General features: G+C 36.8%; 1 protein-coding gene across 1 annotated transcript; it reads right to left on the bottom strand.

Annotated features, from left to right (window-relative positions):
* Nucleotides 1–14,782: 14,782 nt before the first annotated feature.
* LOC111378385 (wall-associated receptor kinase 2-like) lies at nucleotides 14,783–17,813 on the bottom strand. Its single transcript, XM_023001578.1, has 3 exons — nucleotides 16,871–17,813; nucleotides 16,590–16,754; nucleotides 14,783–16,138 (listed from the first exon to the last, which is right to left on the bottom strand). The coding sequence occupies exons 1-3, from the start codon at nucleotides 17,757–17,759 to the stop codon at nucleotides 14,949–14,951; spliced, it is 2,244 nt and encodes a 747-aa protein (XP_022857346.1). The 5' UTR covers nucleotides 17,760–17,813; the 3' UTR covers nucleotides 14,783–14,948.
* Nucleotides 17,814–17,824: the final 11 nt, after the last annotated feature.

The following is a 17,824-nucleotide window of genomic DNA, read 5'->3' as shown; positions in this document are numbered from 1 at the left end:
TCATCAAACTTTTCTTCGAGCATTGACCAAAGAAATGAAAACTATATTAAATAGTTTAATATCCCCACATTTCAAGGATATTCAACTTCAATTGAGTAAATATATGATCTTACAATTTATCTCTTTTGATAGGATTAAATGTTGTGAGGAAATGATTGATACACATATTTATCAATCTAACACTTTCGTGAATTCTACCATCCAATTTATTAACAAATTCTTCTTTAAATACATTTGCAAAATATTAGTCATGACAATAAAGAATAATCACCTTGTTAAACTAAATCACAAATTAAGGATCAAGATATCATTTATAACCTTAGACAATTAAATTATTAAATATCCATGGTGGTGAAATTGGTCGTGAGGAAGGTGTAAAGAAACAAGGACTATTAAGTTTTCGCCCTCTTTATTTGTCATGTTTTGCCCTACAACTGAGAAGACTCTCATAGAGATTTGAGTGAAACTAAACTTCTTGATATTCATGTTTGATAAAAGTATCGTGCTACTTAAGATCACACATGCCTTTGAAAATTATCTTAATGCATTTAAAGTTTTAAAATGCAACTTTCCTTTATTTAATATTCAGCAATCTATCAAGACATGTAACTTCCTTCGATGATTATATAATCATTCATCGAAAAATAGAATAATGTAAGCCAACATATTCTCTAAATAATCGAACATTTAAATTTTTATTTACTTTTTTTTTCACAATGAAATTAACAGTATGATGGTAGTTGTAGCGAATCCTATCAAAATAAAGATCCAATTTTATAACCGCACTCATTGTATATCAAGATTGTGATTTTCATGCTGTGTCCTCCCTTTTTATAGTGTACAATTAAAACCCCCACACTAATGAAAATTAATCAATTCATAATCTTCATTCAAATATTTAATTATATGTTAAATTATAAATTAAAATTTTAATTAAACCAAAACTGAAAATTAAAATATAATAATTTGAAAGTTAAAACTTAATATAATTTTCAACAGTGCATTCCTGGGACGTTTTAAATAGAGTAAAGGTGAAATGTAATGGATAAACGTCAGGTCCAAACTCACTAGCGAAAAGGGATAAATCTTAGTTGTAGCTTTATTAAGACCAAGTTTTACATTATGCTTCATATCGAGTGGATATGTTTGACCCAACACAAAATATACATTTTTCGGTTTGGCCAGTATTTCGCATGAATGTCGTCCACATAAACTGAAAAGGAATCACTTATAAGCACCAGTGAGTTTTAATTTGGTAAATTTTCCAAAATCTGAGACCTGTTTATGTGATTGGACAATATAATTCTATTTATGCTTGATTTGACTCATGAAATTGTACTGCTGATTTATAAAATTTCTATTATTTCGTATGAAACATTTTTTTTTTTTTTAATGGCCCTAATATAAAGATGAAATTTGTCACGACGAAATGAATTGACACAGATTCTAAAAGCTCAAAATAATTTTACAACACAGGGACTCGACCAAGTCAAATAAAGGAATTGATTCCTAGTTACTATAAAGGAAAATATAAACATATTTCACTCCATAATCCATACCAAATAAAGATGAGCTACTTAAGTCGAGTATACAGTCACTGATATTAAAATATTATGCCTTTAACTCGCACTCGAGTGGAGGTGCCAAGGATAGAGTGTTATGTTACATAAACATGAAGACATTGTGTTGGAGAAAAGATATTTGGCGATTGAAGAATATTTGCTAATATTGAAGAAAATATTATGGCATAATTTGAAGAATATTGGTTGACGATAATTGGAATGTTTACATAATTTGTTATATTATTTACTTGATTGTCTCATCCATAATAAGGCAATATTGATGTAATATGACTTTATATGTCTCATTGTAACACTTCAAAGATAAGTGAATATAACTTTCTCTCTTATCCTGTCGATGTAGGTTTGTCACGCTGACGCCAAATCATGTAAATCTTTGTTGTAGGGCCAAGTTCCAGCAAATACCAAGGTAAATCGAGCTCAGTTTCACCAAATAGATCGACACCGCTAATGGGTTGAGACAACTCCAATTCACCACTACCAAGTTCCCCCTTCCGGTTGCTACAATATTCTCACAAAGATTGGACAAGATGAAGAACAATAATAACCCCACAAAAAAACCACAAAGGTCATATGAAAGAGGGGAAGTCGAGAGGAGCAGTCACAGAGAGAGATTGGACCTCCTTCATATGGAGGCTGAGAGAAAGGCCAAGTATATAAGCCAAGCAAGTGACCAAACAAGGTAAGTTAGGTTAGGTTTATTTAGTGGACCAAACAAGACTCGACTCAAAAATAATGGGTTTCAAATTAATACCATAGCCCTCCAAGGAAATGGGACGAACCGTAAGCAACACTATTAACAATATGTTGCTTCTAACGGTGCATAGGAACGTGGATTGGGTTGTCTCGATAATTGTGTCGATATACAAATTAATCTTATGGTCAAGGCCGATTGATAATAGAACCGAGGTTACATCATAGCCCGAGGGGTCGTTTGACAACAAATTGCCTAACAACCTCCACCTTGGTGTTAAAAGACCTGCAAAAGAAAATGTCTCCCATTAGTGACACCTCTAATAGAAAACCAATAAAATTGAAAATCATTTACCTGTACCAATACTTAGAAGTTCTTTGCAACTTCTAAACTTTGCCAGTGGCAGTACCTTCGTCTCCATATCATAGGGGGTTGTAGTGGGTGTGGACCTTTTCAAGTCTTACCACCTCTTGAGATACTATATCTCTAATGAAATGGAGTCTAACATCAATGTGTTTAGTGCGCTCGTGAAAAATGGGGTTCTTGCATAAATGTATAGATGATTGACTATCAGAATATACTACCACATAATCATTCAAGACACGTAGTTCATGAAGAAGGCCTCTAAGCCATAGAGCTTCTTTAATATTTTCAGTGGTAGCAATATATTCTGATTCTGTAGTGGATAGTGCAACAATATGTTGTAACTGTGATTTCCAACTAACACATGAATTAGATAAGGTAAACACGTAAGTCGAAGTGGATTTCCTACCATCCCTATCTCCCGCGTAGTCATCATCTACAAAACGCTTTAATTTTATACCTTCTTTATTAGCACTAAACTTTAAACCTACGCTACTTGTACCCTTCAAATACTTTAATAGCCACTTTAGCGCTTCCCAATGCTCAGGGCCCGAATTAGCCATGTATCTACTGAGAGTACTAATAGCAAAACCTAAATCCGGTCTAGTGCAAACCATCAAATACATTATGGAGCCAATCACATTAGAGTAAGGCACTCTACTCATGTATTCTACTTTACGCTCATTGCAAGGGGATTGTTCCTTCGATAAAACAAAATGATTAGTAAGAGGCAACGTGACAGGTTTGCAATCACTTATATTAAATTTTTTCAATACTTTGGATATGTATGGAGACTAATGCAAAAACAAAACAAAATTTGACCTATCTCTTTCGATTTCAATACCTAAGATTCTCTTAGCCTTACCTAGATCTTTCATGTCAAATTCACCACTTAGTTTTACTTTTATGTTATTTATCCACTTAGAGGATAATCCAATCAAAAGCATGTCGTCCACATAGAGCAACAAAAACAGATAATTATCATCAGTATCATTGTGTTGAAAATACAACCAGTGATCAAATTTACTTCTTTGGAACCCTATAGTGAGTATAAAGGAATCAAACCTCTTGTACCACTGTCTAGGAGATTGTTTTAACCCATACAATGATCTTCTCAGAAAACACACATAATCAGGTTTTGACTTATCCTTAAAACCTTTTGGTTGATTCATGAAAATTTGTTCATCAAGCTCACCATGTAAAAAAGCAATTTTTACGTCAAGTTGTTCAAGTTCCCAGTCAAAGTGTGCAACCAATGCGAGCATGACCCTAATAGTGGTATACTTAACAACTGGTGAGAAAATCTCATTATAATCAACGTCCTCCTTCTGTGTATAACCTTTAGCTACTAACCTAACTTTAAACCTTAGGGGTTCCGAGTTGCTAGTACCTTCCTTAACCTTAAAGACCCATTTGCAATCAACAATTGATTTGTTCTTAGGCCTAGGTACTAGCTCCCAAGTATGATTCTTTTCTAGAGAACTCATCTCTTCTTTCATTGCCTTAAGCCATTCATTAGATTGATCACTGCCTATTGCCTCTTCAAATGTCTTTGGCTCTTTATCAGCTAGTTGTTCATAACTAGCCTAGGCAAAAGCTAATTCAGATTCAATACCAAACTTTCTAGGTTCTCTCGTTTGTCTCCTCTCTCTATCCCTAACTAAGTTATAGTTAGCTAAAGGATTTCTTCCTCATAGTGCTCTTCTATCACTACTTCGTTACTATTCTCTACCTCGAGTTCCTGAGCTTGAGTCTCCACCTTATTTTAAGTAGTAGGGGTAGGTGGATCGAGTTTTCCTAACTCCACCTTAAACTGGTCTCTCTCTTCACCTGGTTCTCTCAGGTTCAGTTTCCCATTTAATACACGGCATCTCATTCTCGTTAAACGTGACATCCCTACTTATGATGATCTTAACCCTTTTTTCGCCTCTATCCCATAACCTATAACCCTTAACACCCTCGTGTATCCTAGAAAGACACACTTCCTAGCTCTAGGTTCCAGCTTACCCTCACTTTGAGGAGAAAAAGTTGTACAACCAAAAGTTCTAAGTATCGAGTAATCACTCAGTTTACCCGACCATCTCTCATGCGGAGCATCACCATTCAATGCAACAGAAGGAGTCAGATTAATCAAATAACAAGCGATCATAACCACCTCACCCCAAAATGACTTGGGAACACCAGAACTAATCATCATGCAACGTACTTTATCAAGTATGGTCTTATTTGTCATTTATGCTACCCCATTTTGCTGAGGAGTGTAAGGAACGGTCTTATATCTAGTTATGCCGCTTTCTTTACACATACTATCGAATTCCTTATTGCATCATTCTAGGCCGTTATCTGTCCTTATTTTGATTTTCTTGTTAGTTTGGTTTTCCACTTATCTCTTCCAATTGTTAAAACTATTAAAAGTCTCAGATTTATCCTTCAAAAGATAGACCCACACTTTCCTAGTGTAGTCATCGATAATAGATAGGAAATACCTATTCCCACCCGATGTGGGATTACTAGTAAGACCCCACAGATCAGAGTGCACATATTCGAGCATGCCTTTAGCTCTATTAATACTCGTGGAGAAAGAAGTTTTATGATGCTTACCAAGCACACAATGATCACAAATGTCAAATCTGGCACACAGTCATTACCAAAAGCACATTTTTCGTTAAGTAGCTTAAGTCCCTTGACCCCTTCGTGAGCAAGTCTATTATGCCATGTGTGTGTGTGATCAATCTTGGCAGAGGAGATAGAGGGGTTCACACCTCTAATCACTTTCCCAGTAGTAATATATATATATATCGTTTTTCTTAATCCCCTTAATGGAAACTAAAATACCCTTAATCATTTTTAGCATACCATTTCCAATTTTACCAGTAAAGTCATCCTTTTCAAGTCTCCCTCCAAAAATCAGATTTCTAGACAACTCAGGAATATATCTAACGTCCTTTAACATATACACAAAACCTGTGTCAAATTTTACGTTTATGTCACCAATTCCAGCAATAGTATAGGTAAAGTTATCACACAGCACAACATGCCCAACATTAGATTCATGCAACATATAAAATCAATTCTTTTCAGACGTCATATGAAAAGATGCACTAGAGTCAAGTATCCACTCATGCATGCGGGAATTAGTAGTTAGATTTAATTCAGCAGTGTATGCAATGAGACTTGTAATCATATAGACCTCACCACCATTTATATCGGAAGTAGATGCTAATACATTGACCTCATTTCTCTCCTTAACCTTTAGCTTACCCTTCTCCTTATGACAATCTTTTATAAAATGCTCTGTGTTTCCACAACCATAGAATTTTCTCGCCTTAGTTCTAGATTTTGATCTAGACATACCTTTGCTCTTCTTTCTCCATCCATTACCACTAGACTCACCGCTAGTTTGATATCCATTATGACTATTTTACCTAAATTGAGTTCTACCCCGCATCATATGTACCTCACCGTTCCTCTTATCGTATTTTTCAGCCTTAATTTCCATTTCTTTACTTCTAAGGAAATCTATGACAATTTCAGGTGTCAACGTGTCTCTACCATACTTAATGGCATTCTTGACTTCCTTATAGGAATCAAGAATTGCATTGAGCAAATTATAGTCTTATAAGTTTCGGACACAATCTCATCACAATTAACTATATCTTGCACCAATTTGTTAAACACGTCTAAATTGTCATCAAGATCCTTTGAAGGATCCATTTTGAAACTGAAAAAACTTTCGAGCAAGTAAAGTTTATTCGGTGTAGACTTAAGCAAATATAAGTCTTCTAATTTTTTCCAAAGTTCTTTAGTGGTTTTCAGTTTACCCACCTTTCTTAAAACGGTGTCAGAAAAGTGTAAAATGATTGAGGTATAAGCAAGCTCATCGGCTTCTTCTTTTTGTTCTTGTGAAAAATCAGTTGAAAAATTGTCTTCAATGGCCTTTGAAACCTTTTGTTGGACTAAAATGCCCTTCATTTTTTATTGCCAAATAGCAAAGTCACCCTTTCCATTAAAAATTCCCAAATCAAAGTTATGAGTTGTCATCTTTACACAACAGCCAAAGAATGCACAAACCACAATCAAACCACACAAAGTAGTTCTAGGGTCACAGAGAGTATACACCGTTATAGATTCTCAGGGTTTCGTAAGATTCACAATCTTAGATCAAGGGAATGTTCGAACGGGTAAGGTCATGGTATTTCTAACGGAGTAAGCAACGGAAGTAATAATGCAACAAAAGATACGTCTAGCAGATAACTAGTTTCACAGTAATTAGATCGCTAAGAACTACAAAACTGATTTTAACCCAAAAATAAATACTCAATCAAAACAATCAAGAGCACGTAACTCTAATTCTAGCACAAGCAATGGTTGCCAAGCAATGACAACCCCCAACCTATTGTCACCCCACACGGTGACGCATTAATGCTGAAATTAACGGGTTAAACCAATTTACCAGAACGGACGTGTCTGATTTCGTATAATCGAGAGAGATGCAAATCTACTACTTCAGGGTCGCAATTTTGGCCTAAAGTAATTCAGTAGATATATGCAGTTTCAACCGTCGATCCACCAGGGGCAAAATTGTCCAACTTAATCTGTGTAACCTGAAACAGAAAATAAACAGTGTCAGTACGTTCAGTGGATTGAAATGAGCAAACTACCCGAAGGAAGTACGCGTCGCCGTCGCCACCATGTGCCCCACTGGAAGGGGCGCCTCTGCCTGCTGTTTCCAGGTATGAGGTCAGTTTTGCCGAAAAGTTCCTAGAATTCGCGATCGCAAGTTCGATCGTCTATGAAAATCGCGCAAAACGCCACCATTTTTGGTGGATTTCTGGCCGGAGAAGGTGACCCATGCTCTGATACCAGTTGTAGGGCCAAGTTCCAGCAAATACCAAGGTAAACCAGGCTCAATTTCACCAAATAGATCGACACCACTAACGGGTTGAGACAACTCCAATTCACCACCACCAAGTTCCCACTTCCGGTTGCTACAATATTCTCACAAAGATTGGACAAGATGAAGAACAATAATATGCCCACAAGAAAACCACAAAAGTCATATGAAAGAGGGGAAGCCGAGAGGAGCAGTCACAGAGAGAGATTGAGCGTTCTTCATATGGAGGCCGAGAGAAAGGCCAAGAATATAAGTCAAGCAAGTGACCAAACAAAGTCAGTTATGTTAGGTTTATTTAGTGTACCAAAAAAGGCTCGACTCAAAAATAATGGGCTTCAAATTAATACCATAGCCCTCCAAGGAAATGGGATGAACCGTGAGCAACACTATTAACAATATGTTGCTTCTAATGGTCCATAGGAACATGGATTGGGTTGTCTGGATAATTGTGTCAATATACAAATCAATCATATGGCCAAGGCTGATTGACAATAGAACCTGGGTTACATCATAGCCCGATGGATCATTTGACAACAAATTGCCTAACATTTGTGTTCTTACTTGTATGTTTTATTGAATTCTTCTCACTGATAAGAAGTTTCCATTAAAATTTCATTAGTACTTGGTTACATATTTTAACTTGAGGTAGCTGTACCATGTTAGTAAAGATAAATCATATGCTTATCCTGAAGATTAGTTATGATAATGTTGTTAGGTTTTTGTATTTAAAATAGTTTTTTGTAACATTTTTCTCTAAATTAAAGAACCGTTTAGGTAACAGCCTTCCCTTGTGCCAAAAGGGAAGGGAGCACTCACATGTCCACAAGGTTCCATACAGTTAGGCCTTACTATTTAGGAATTTGCTCGAGTAGAAATTGATTTCGAGGCAAAATTAGGCAGAATTGCCAGAAGGAATTGGGCTTTCAGCAAATACATATTCGATCCATTGTGACTTTAATTATAATTCTTTATGTAGGGATGACAAAATTTCTCTTACCCGATTCATTCTAAATTTCCCTCGTCGGATGAGGTGGGGAATTTGCTTTTGAATAACAATGCTGAAAGAAATGATAAGAAGGGCTTGGTAAATCATACCAAAGCCATATGTTTACTATATATTTATGGGAGCAATATTTACAGATTTGAAACATTCACGTCCTCTAATGTAGCAAAATTACAGCAAAATTATAGTAAATAATTCCTACAGATAATCCTATTGCTATGCTGGACATATGGCAGATTTGGAGCCTTCATCATTGCTAATATCAATCAACATTGCTGGTACTTTTATGAGAATTGGGAATAGAAATGGAAGGTTGCTGTCTAACACCTCCCTGCAAGCCAATGGGGAGGTCACAAACCATGAGCTTGTCCTTCAACAGTTGAAATTGGGAGGATTTTAGTCCTTTTGTGAAAATGTCACCCACTTGATCCACTGAAGAGATGTACTGAATGCAAACATCACCATTTACCACCTTTTCTCTAATGAAATGAAAATCCACCTCAATATGTTTTGTACGAGCATGACAAAAGGGATTGGCAGCGAGTGCAATGGCACTTTGATTATCACACCAAATGGTTGGAGGTGAAGTAAGTGGAATGTTCAAGTCTTTTAGTAACATGCGAATCCAATAAAGTTCAGCAACCACCATCGCAAGAGCTCGATATTCAGCTTTTGTACTAGATCGAGCTACAATACTCTGCTTCTTAGCACACCATGATATTAAGCAAGGGCCAAAGAAAATACCATAGCCGTAGTAGACCTTTGATCAGATGGGTCACCAGTCCAATCCGAATCACAGTATGTATTTAGAGTTAGAGGAGCCCTGCTGAAGTATAAACCATGTTCAACAGTTCCTTTGAGGTAACGCAAGAGTCGCTTAGCAGACTTCCAATGGATATGAGTAGGGGAATGAAGATGTTGGCAGAGTTGATTGACTAAATATGCAATTTCAGGGTGAGTAAGAGTACAATACTGAAGTGCCCCAACTATTTGCGTATAAGTTGTAGCGTCTTCAACTGGTTCATCAGTAACAGAAGATAATTTTTCACCAGATACACAAGGAGCAGGATATGGTTTGGCCCCAATCATTCTTGATCGATGCAAAATATCTAGGATATACTTGCTTTGACGTAAATGAAGACCATGACAGTCCCGAGTAGCTTTAATTCCAAGAAAATATCCAAGATTACCCAGAGTTTTGAGAGCAAAATCTTGTTGGAGTTGCTTAGTTACTATTTGAATGAATTGGGAACATGAGCCAGTAATCAATAAGTCATCAACATAGATTAATATAAAAACATGTATCTGCCGATGGTGATAAATAAATAAAGAGTTGTCAACTGAAGAACCTTGAAAACCAAGATCTAGTAGGCAATTTGAGAGTTTGAAGAACCAAGCTCTTGGGGCTTGCTTGAGTCCATAAAGTGCCTTTTTAAGGCGACAGACATGATGAGGTGCAGTAGGGTCAACAAATCTCTATGGTTGTTCAATAAAACCTTCTTCTTCGAGATTTCCATGAAGGAAAGCATTGGAAACATCATATTGTAAAATGGGCCAGCCAAAAGATACAGCGAGACAAAGAACCACACGTACAGTTGCTGGTTTTATTACCAGACTGAAAGTTTCGGTAAAATCGACACATCTATTTGTTGAAAACCTTTAGCAACTAGTCTCGCCTTGTAACAGTCAACACTTCCATCCGCCTTTTGCTTAATTTTGTACACCCATTTGGTACGGATGATGTTATGATCAACAGGACGAGGGACAATATGCCAAGTATCATTGGCTATTAGTGCATCATATTCCTGTTGCATAGCTTCCTGCCACTCCTGAGATAAAGCAGCTTGGGAAAAAGTAGTAGGCTCAACAATATTAAGCACACTATGATATGTACGTACAGAATGATTAGATGCATAAAATGTATAAAAATCAGGGAATTGCTTGGGTCGAATAGAACCAGTTTGGGATCGGGTTACCATTTGATGTTGAGTTGGATTGGGTATAGGAGGGCATTCAGTTTCTGACTCATCAGAGGTTAGGTGGGTCTCAATTGTTGGAGAAGGACTAAAGTCAGGTATGTGTTCAGTGGTGTTAGATGAAGAAGTAGCTAGTAATGGTGATTCTTCTTCATGTGGTTGGTGTGACAATATATTAAGTTGAGAGTAAAAGGGTGCAAGATCAAATGAAATACCTGGCACGGTGGCATTTGAAGTAGCAGAGCAAATAGAGGAGGTCCATCCTTTTGCTGGAAAGTTTTGTTCATCAAAGGCTACATTGCGAGATATGTACACTTTATTAGAGACAGGGTCTAAACATCGATAGCCTCGATGGTGAGAAGAGTATCCAATAAAAATACATTGTTTACTCCTAAAAGCTAGTTTATCACTCGTGTAGGATCTCAATAAAGGATAACATGCACATCCAAAAGTTCTCATGAAAGAATAATCTGGGTTTTCCTCAAACAATTTTGCATATGGAGATGCATTTTTCAAAACAGGTGTGGGTACTCGGTTAATGAGGTAAATGGCTGTCATGAAGGCATCGACCCAGAATTTTGTAGGTAAATGTGATTGACCTAAAAGTGAGAGTCCAACTTCCATAATGTGTCGATGTTTTCGTTCAGCCAAACCATTTTGTTGAGAGGTATATGGACATGATAGGCATTGATGGATACCATTTTTGTGAAGAAAAGATCGGAATTGGTTTGAGAGATATTCACCACCATTATCACATTGAAATTCTTTAATTGTTGAAGAGAAACGGTTTCCAACATGGGCCTTAAATTGCATAAAACATGAGAGCAATTCGAATTTATTTTTAAGTGGGTACAACCAAGTAAATCTAGAGTAATCGTCAATGAAGATAACATAATAACAATGATTATCAGAAGATGGTGTAGGAGAGACCCAAACATCAGAATGAATAAGTTTGAGTTTTGATAACGTGATACGGGAAGACTCATTGAAAGGTAAATTTTTTGCTTTTTCCAATAAACAAGATTCACAAACAGACTCAATATTAAAGGATCCAGAAATAGGCAATTCAAAATTCTTGACTACATTTTTTGTGACTTGAAAAGATGGATGACCCAATCTCGAATGCCAACCATTAAGTGTAGTCCGAACACTTAAGAGAGCAGCATGAGACCGAAATTTATTGATAGATTTTCAATCAACTTGAATAGGATAGAGACCTCCTTCACTCCGCCCTGCTAGCAACGTTCGTCTCGTTCGGTTGTCCTTAACAAGAAATTGAGAACCGGTTAGAATACAATAGCAATCATTATCTAAGCAAAGCTTATTTATTGACAAAAGGTTTACTGATGCTTGTGGACAATGAAGGACATTTTTTAAGTGTAATGGCAAAGGAGATTCCTGCAACGCGAGATTACCAGTATGCTTAATTTGTAAACAATTACCATTACCCACAGCTACTTTATCATCTCCATGATACGGCTCAGTCAAGTGAAGGTTTGAGAGATCTGTTGTGATATGTTGATTAGCGCCACTGTCTACATACCATGTGTTGTCCTCAAGAATAGAATTGGAATGAGCAGCCATAGCTGCTAGCTGTTGAGGAGGATGATGTCCCTGGTAATTGTAGTCATAGCGGTGGAAACAGTCAAGTGCCATATGACTCTTTTTCTTACAAATTTGACAAGCATAAGGGTCAAAGTCAGGTACGTTTGCCCAAGCAGGAATTTGATTTAGAATAGGATTGGCAGCTTGAGGGGACTTCTTTGCCAGAGTAGGAGTCGTATTAGGATGAGCTTGTTGCCAATTCCTGTTATTTTTCCTTGGGTTCTTTCCTCCTCCAAACTTATTTGCCATCATAGCAAAGTTGTTGTGATCATTGTGCAAATTTCTCTGCTGATTTTCAAGCAAGGCTTCAAAAGCAATTAATTCAGAGTGGAAATCATTTAATGTAATCGACTTCTCACGTTGTGCAAAATAGACATTGGATATGAAGGGAGTGAATGATGAATTGAGTCCTCCCAGAATATGAGAGATTAAGTCCTCATCAGTCACGGGTTTTCCCATAGCAGCTAATTGGTCTGCAAGAACCTTAGCACCTTCAACAAAATCAGAACAACTTTTGCCTCCTTGCTGTGGACTTTGCAGTTGACGTTTGAGTTGATTCACATTTGAGGATGAGGAAGAAGCATAACGATTTGCCACAGCAAGCCATGCTTGCCGAGCAGATTTGAGGCCATAGACTAAGGACAATATCTTCTCTGAGATCGTGGACTTCATCCACACTAATACAAATCGATTTTTGTTGTTCCATATGATAAACTCCGGATTAGAAACAAGAGCAGTAGTCCCTACAACAGGTAGGAACTCTTCTGGGCATGGTTCAGTACCATCCACAAAACCCAGAAGACCATGCATATCAAGGGCACCTTCGACTTAGTTAGACCAGTTTAAATAAGATGATGGTCCATCAAGTCTCACCTAGACAAACTGAACAAGATTGTTAGGTGGAATGAAGGTAGTAGCGGAAGACATTATTGTAGGTAGGATTAGACGTTAGCCAAATATGGCTCTGATACCATGAAAGAAATGATAAGAAGGGCTTGGTAAATCATACCAAAGCCATATGTTTACTACATATTTATAGAAGCAATATTTACAGATTTGAAACATTCACGCCCTCTAATGTAGCAAAATTACAATAAATAATTCCTACAGATAATCCTATTGCTATGCTGGACATATGGCAGATTTGGAGCCTTCATCATTGCTAATATCAATCAACATTGCTTGTACTTTTATGAGAATTGGGAACAAGAATGGAAGGTTGCTGAATGGAAGGTTGCTGTCTAACAAATGCATGGACGGGGAACATGGTCCCACCTGAATTCCCCAAACTTGTTATTTATATTTTTCTACTGAAATCATATTTAAATAATAACTAAATTATTAAAAGTGTGATATTTCAATCTTGCTGTGCCCCGTTATCATCCCTAATCCTCCTAATCCCGGGTTGCGTTTGTAACAGGTTCACAACCAAGGAATTATAAAATTGAAAGATTTTTGCTAGAATGGATTCTTATGTAACTTTGCAAGTCTTCGGATATATAGTCAACAAACATCTAATCTTGACTAGGAAAGTCTCCTTTATGAAGTGTTTACAGGATCAATTCCTTCACTGACGAAAGCAAGTTTGCATTAATGTATAACGTTTGTTTAAGGCAGTTTGATTTTACAGATTTGTTTATAAGCTTCAATAGCCGATTTTAAAAATATACAACAACGATTCTTGATAATTATAATGATATGATATTTGATGACTACTTAAAATGCTGACATGTTCATATGAAATTTGCAGTTGGAGTTCTCGTTCTGTGAAAAATACAACACAAATTCTCATTCAATGTTATAAAGCATAAAAGTTTCAAATGGATGACAACTGGAACACCTCTTGCTGTCGCACTTTGTCTACTAATTCCATAAACCCGTTGCTGAAATAGAAAAGCACAAGTATCCAACTTCTATTACAATTCCTTTTTCCTGAATTGTGCAAAAAATATGTTTTCTAGAATGGGTTCTTATGTCAGTTTGCAAGTATGTGTCCTGTCCTTTATTGACCAAAAATGTCGGCCAAAATAATTTTTATTCCTAACCTTAACATGTCTAGAGGGCCACACTGTGGAAAGCAACTGATGTTGTAAGCATAATTTGATTTAAATTAAATTAAGCTGACATCTTTTGAAATATTTGATAAAATACACGGACATTTTTCTCTCTTAACTGTTATTGAGTTCTTCTCTTTCGTAAAAATAAATTCTTTTCTCATTTTTAGTTATATGTTAAATTCGAAGTTTTTCTCATTTTCTTAAAATGTTTGTTTTTTTCTTATTTAATCAAGATAAGGGCATTATTTTTGGTTTGAAAATCGCGGTTGAAATGATTTTAAGCATTGTTTGATATCATGTCAAACACTAAAATTACTACATTATTTTTTTGTCCTAGAAAATTTAACCCAATGAGCTAATCTAACTATTGAAGTTTTGCTGGTTGTACTTACAACTAGAGAAACAGCAAAATTTCTTGCCAGAAGGAATTCAAGATAGAAAGAACTAATTGTAGTTGGTTAGGGAAATTGCGCATTGAAGAAAACGTAGGATAGTTTCCAATTGTCAAAATTAAGTCTAAAATAAAACACAAAACTGGGAGATGATAACAGTATAATAAGTCTAAAACAAAACACAAAACTGGGAGATGATAACAGTATAAGAAGTCATGTATCAACTCAACATTAATATTGCCAATCTTGCAAGTCCGATACTCTAATCTCATCCACATCCTTATTTCACTTACAAAGAAACTAACACAAGATAAAATCATAAATTAACTCGACAACAATGCCAATCTCGCCAGTACCATATAACCTCACTCCGAATGCAACGTATTACCTCCCACTAAAATGATCCCTCATGCTATCATATCCAATAGATGCGATACTGCCCTCACCGTTTGCAATTGCAAAGGCATTCATTTTCCCAGAAAGCAGGGATTCCGACTCTTCTTCAACGGGTTCTCTTTGGTTCCACGAGTGTTGTCCTGCTAATCTCAGACCTTCAAGTTCCATAGCTACTTCCTTCATACTAGGTCTATCCTCCCCTTTAACATGTAAGCACCTTTCCGCAAGCATAGCAACTGATGTTAACTCCTCACTGTTTCCTTCGCATACAATACTATCATCAAGAACTTGGAGTAGGTTGTTTTGCTTCAGTGTTGAGAGAAAATAGTTGGCTAAATTTCTCTCCTCCTCTGGTCTGTCATAACTTAATGCCTTCTTTCTTGTTAGTAACTCAACCAGGACTACTCCAAAGCTATAGACATCACTTTTCTCAGTCAATTGGTTTGTCTGCATGTATTCAGGATCTAAATATCCAAAAGTTCCTTGCACTACAGTAGTTAATTGAGTTTGATCAATAGGAACTAATTTTGAAGCTCCAAAATCAGAAACTTTGGCTGTGAAATTAGTGTCTAAAAGAATATTTGCTGATTTGACATCTCTGTGTATGATTGGAGGAGAAGCCGCTGAGTGTAGATACGCAAGCACTCCAGCAGCCTCTGCAGCGACTCTTAACCGCATATCCCAAGAAAAAAAGCGTGCCTTTGCTTTATCGTGTATGTGTTCAAAGAGGGTGCCATTGTTGATGAACTCGTAAACTAAGAGAGGAGCTTGAGTTTCCAAACAACAACCAAGGAACGTGACTACATTCCTGTGATTGATACGGGAAAGAACAATCACTTCATTGACAAATTGCTCTACTTGGTTTGGATCAACTTGTTTGGACTTTTTTATGGCAACTATTCTATTACCCGATAAGAAGCCTTTGTATACAATGCCAAAGCCTCCTTGACCAACAATTCTATTATCATGGAAGTCATTTGTTGCCTTCTTGAGCTCAGTGGAAGTGAATATTTTTGCACCATCGGGCGACTGATCTCCTCGAGTGAGTTTTTCTTGCAACAATAGCCCACCATTTTGAAGAAAGAATGTGTGCTTCGTCTTGACCAACTTTTTTTCCTGGTGTACAAAGCATAACCACCAGATAGCAAGCACAGTAAGAGTGATTCCTATAGAAATTCCTGTAATGTAAATTTTATGTTAGCTTCATTACCACACTCCTTAGATAAACAAATGAGCATGGAAGAGGTAGAGACTAGAGAACGTAAATATCAATATTCTTCATTGTTTTAGGTAATTTAGTATAAAAGGGAGTAAGGAACTATAATTTATTAAAAGCAATTACTCCTTCAGTAACATCTGGTAAGGACGAAATTCAAGGTCAGCCCAATGACTAGCTAGAATTCTGTTGGAGGCTTACCATTGGTGGTTTGGTGAGGAAATTAGTCAATTACTTACGAGAGCTGCTATTTGTACAGATAAAGTGTTGCTAGAATTAATACAGAGCAACGGCAAAAAAAAAAAAAAAAAAAAAAGACAGACCAGAACAGTATTGATTCTGGCAGCAATTCCTCTGTACAAGGGGAATTGCTGATTTCTTATTTACACCCATGGAATAGTGCGACTAGTAACCTGTAGAAACTTTGAAGACAAGTAATTGACCAGGACTGCAACCTCGTCCATCTTTTTTACCATCTCCATGGTAGCCTTTCGGGCAAAGACAACTAAAACCCCCCGCTGTGTTCTCACATTTCTTTTCACAGTTATTGAGACTTTGATCCTTACATTCATCAATGTCTACATAACAAATATAAGAATAATAAGAAGGAAAAACAAAGTTAACATCTTGTTGATTATATTGTGAAAAATATGGTGCTAAATCATTTATGTACTTTAAGATAATAGAGCCATACCATTACAGCCATCATAGAGGTATGGATTTCCTTCATAACCTTCCTGGCAACGACAACGATACCCATAACCATTCTTGGGTTCATAACATTCGGAATTCTTACTTTTACAAGCATAGCTAGAAATATTATTTCGAGCCGCCTCACAAGTTTCTTCTCCAACTGCCCAGTCAACCACCATTGGAAGCATTTCCACATTCCTCAAGCTGGAAAGACTTCTTGCGGAGAGAGTGAATTCACTTTCCTCAGCTAGAAAACCATAGCTGCAATTATTGAAGTCTGACACGTCTGTGAAATTATCAAGGCTTTCCAGTGTCACGTTAACTGCCCGCACCTGTTTCGGGATAGGAATCTTGCAACAGCCTAAACCAGAACATGAGTCATCGACCAAATCATCCTTGTTATCACACAGGGATAAACACTCTGTCTCGTAATAAATGTTATCCCGGAGGCTCCAAGTTACAAGAGCGGAAGTATCACAACCAATGACAATGAAATTATTGGCAGTATTATTGACCTTGAATCCAAAAGGTACATCTATCGAGCTAGGTAGATAGAATGTTCTGGTGCCATTCCTAGAATAACAGTCTTTTGATATGGGTTGCAAAACAGGCAATTGGCCCTTTAGGGATATGCTTGTGATTTGGATGTTTGAGCGGTTCAAAAATGGTTTCGGAAAATCAGAGTTGGGGTCATTACAAGTGACTAAGAATGATTCGTTAAAGTAACAGCCTTCCCTCGTGCCGAAAGGGAAGGGAATTCTTACATTTCCACAACGATCCATACAGTTTTGCTTTGCTCTTTGTGAATTTGCTTGTGTAGAAACTGATCTTGAAACCAAAATAAGTAGAATTAACACAAGTAATTGGGCATGCAGCAAATGCAAACCCATTGTTTTTCTGTAGTCTAACCGAACTCCAACCCACGAACTATACCTATGTTTGGTTCCCGTTCTTT

This window comes from Olea europaea, unplaced genomic scaffold, assembly GCF_002742605.1.
Source record: "Olea europaea var. sylvestris unplaced genomic scaffold, O_europaea_v1 scaffold1809, whole genome shotgun sequence".
Taxonomy (NCBI): Eukaryota; Viridiplantae; Streptophyta; class Magnoliopsida; order Lamiales; family Oleaceae; genus Olea; species Olea europaea.
The sequence above is the reverse complement of the archived record's forward strand: the minus strand, read 5'-3'. Positions and strand labels throughout refer to the sequence as shown.

Excerpts from the sequence above, each read along its gene's own strand:
- LOC111378385 (XM_023001578.1), bottom strand. The coding sequence starts at position 17,759 with ATGGGTTTGCATTTGCTGCATGCCCAATTACTTGTGTTAATTCTACTT. Across the intron at positions 16,755-16,870 it reads CCTCTATGATGGCTGTAATG|ACATTGATGAATGTAAGGAT; the intron begins GTATGGCTCTAT and ends TTTGTTATGTAG. Across the intron at positions 16,139-16,589 it reads TGTCTTCAAAGTTTCTACAG|GAATTTCTATAGGAATCACT; the intron begins GTTACTAGTCGC and ends TTTACATTACAG.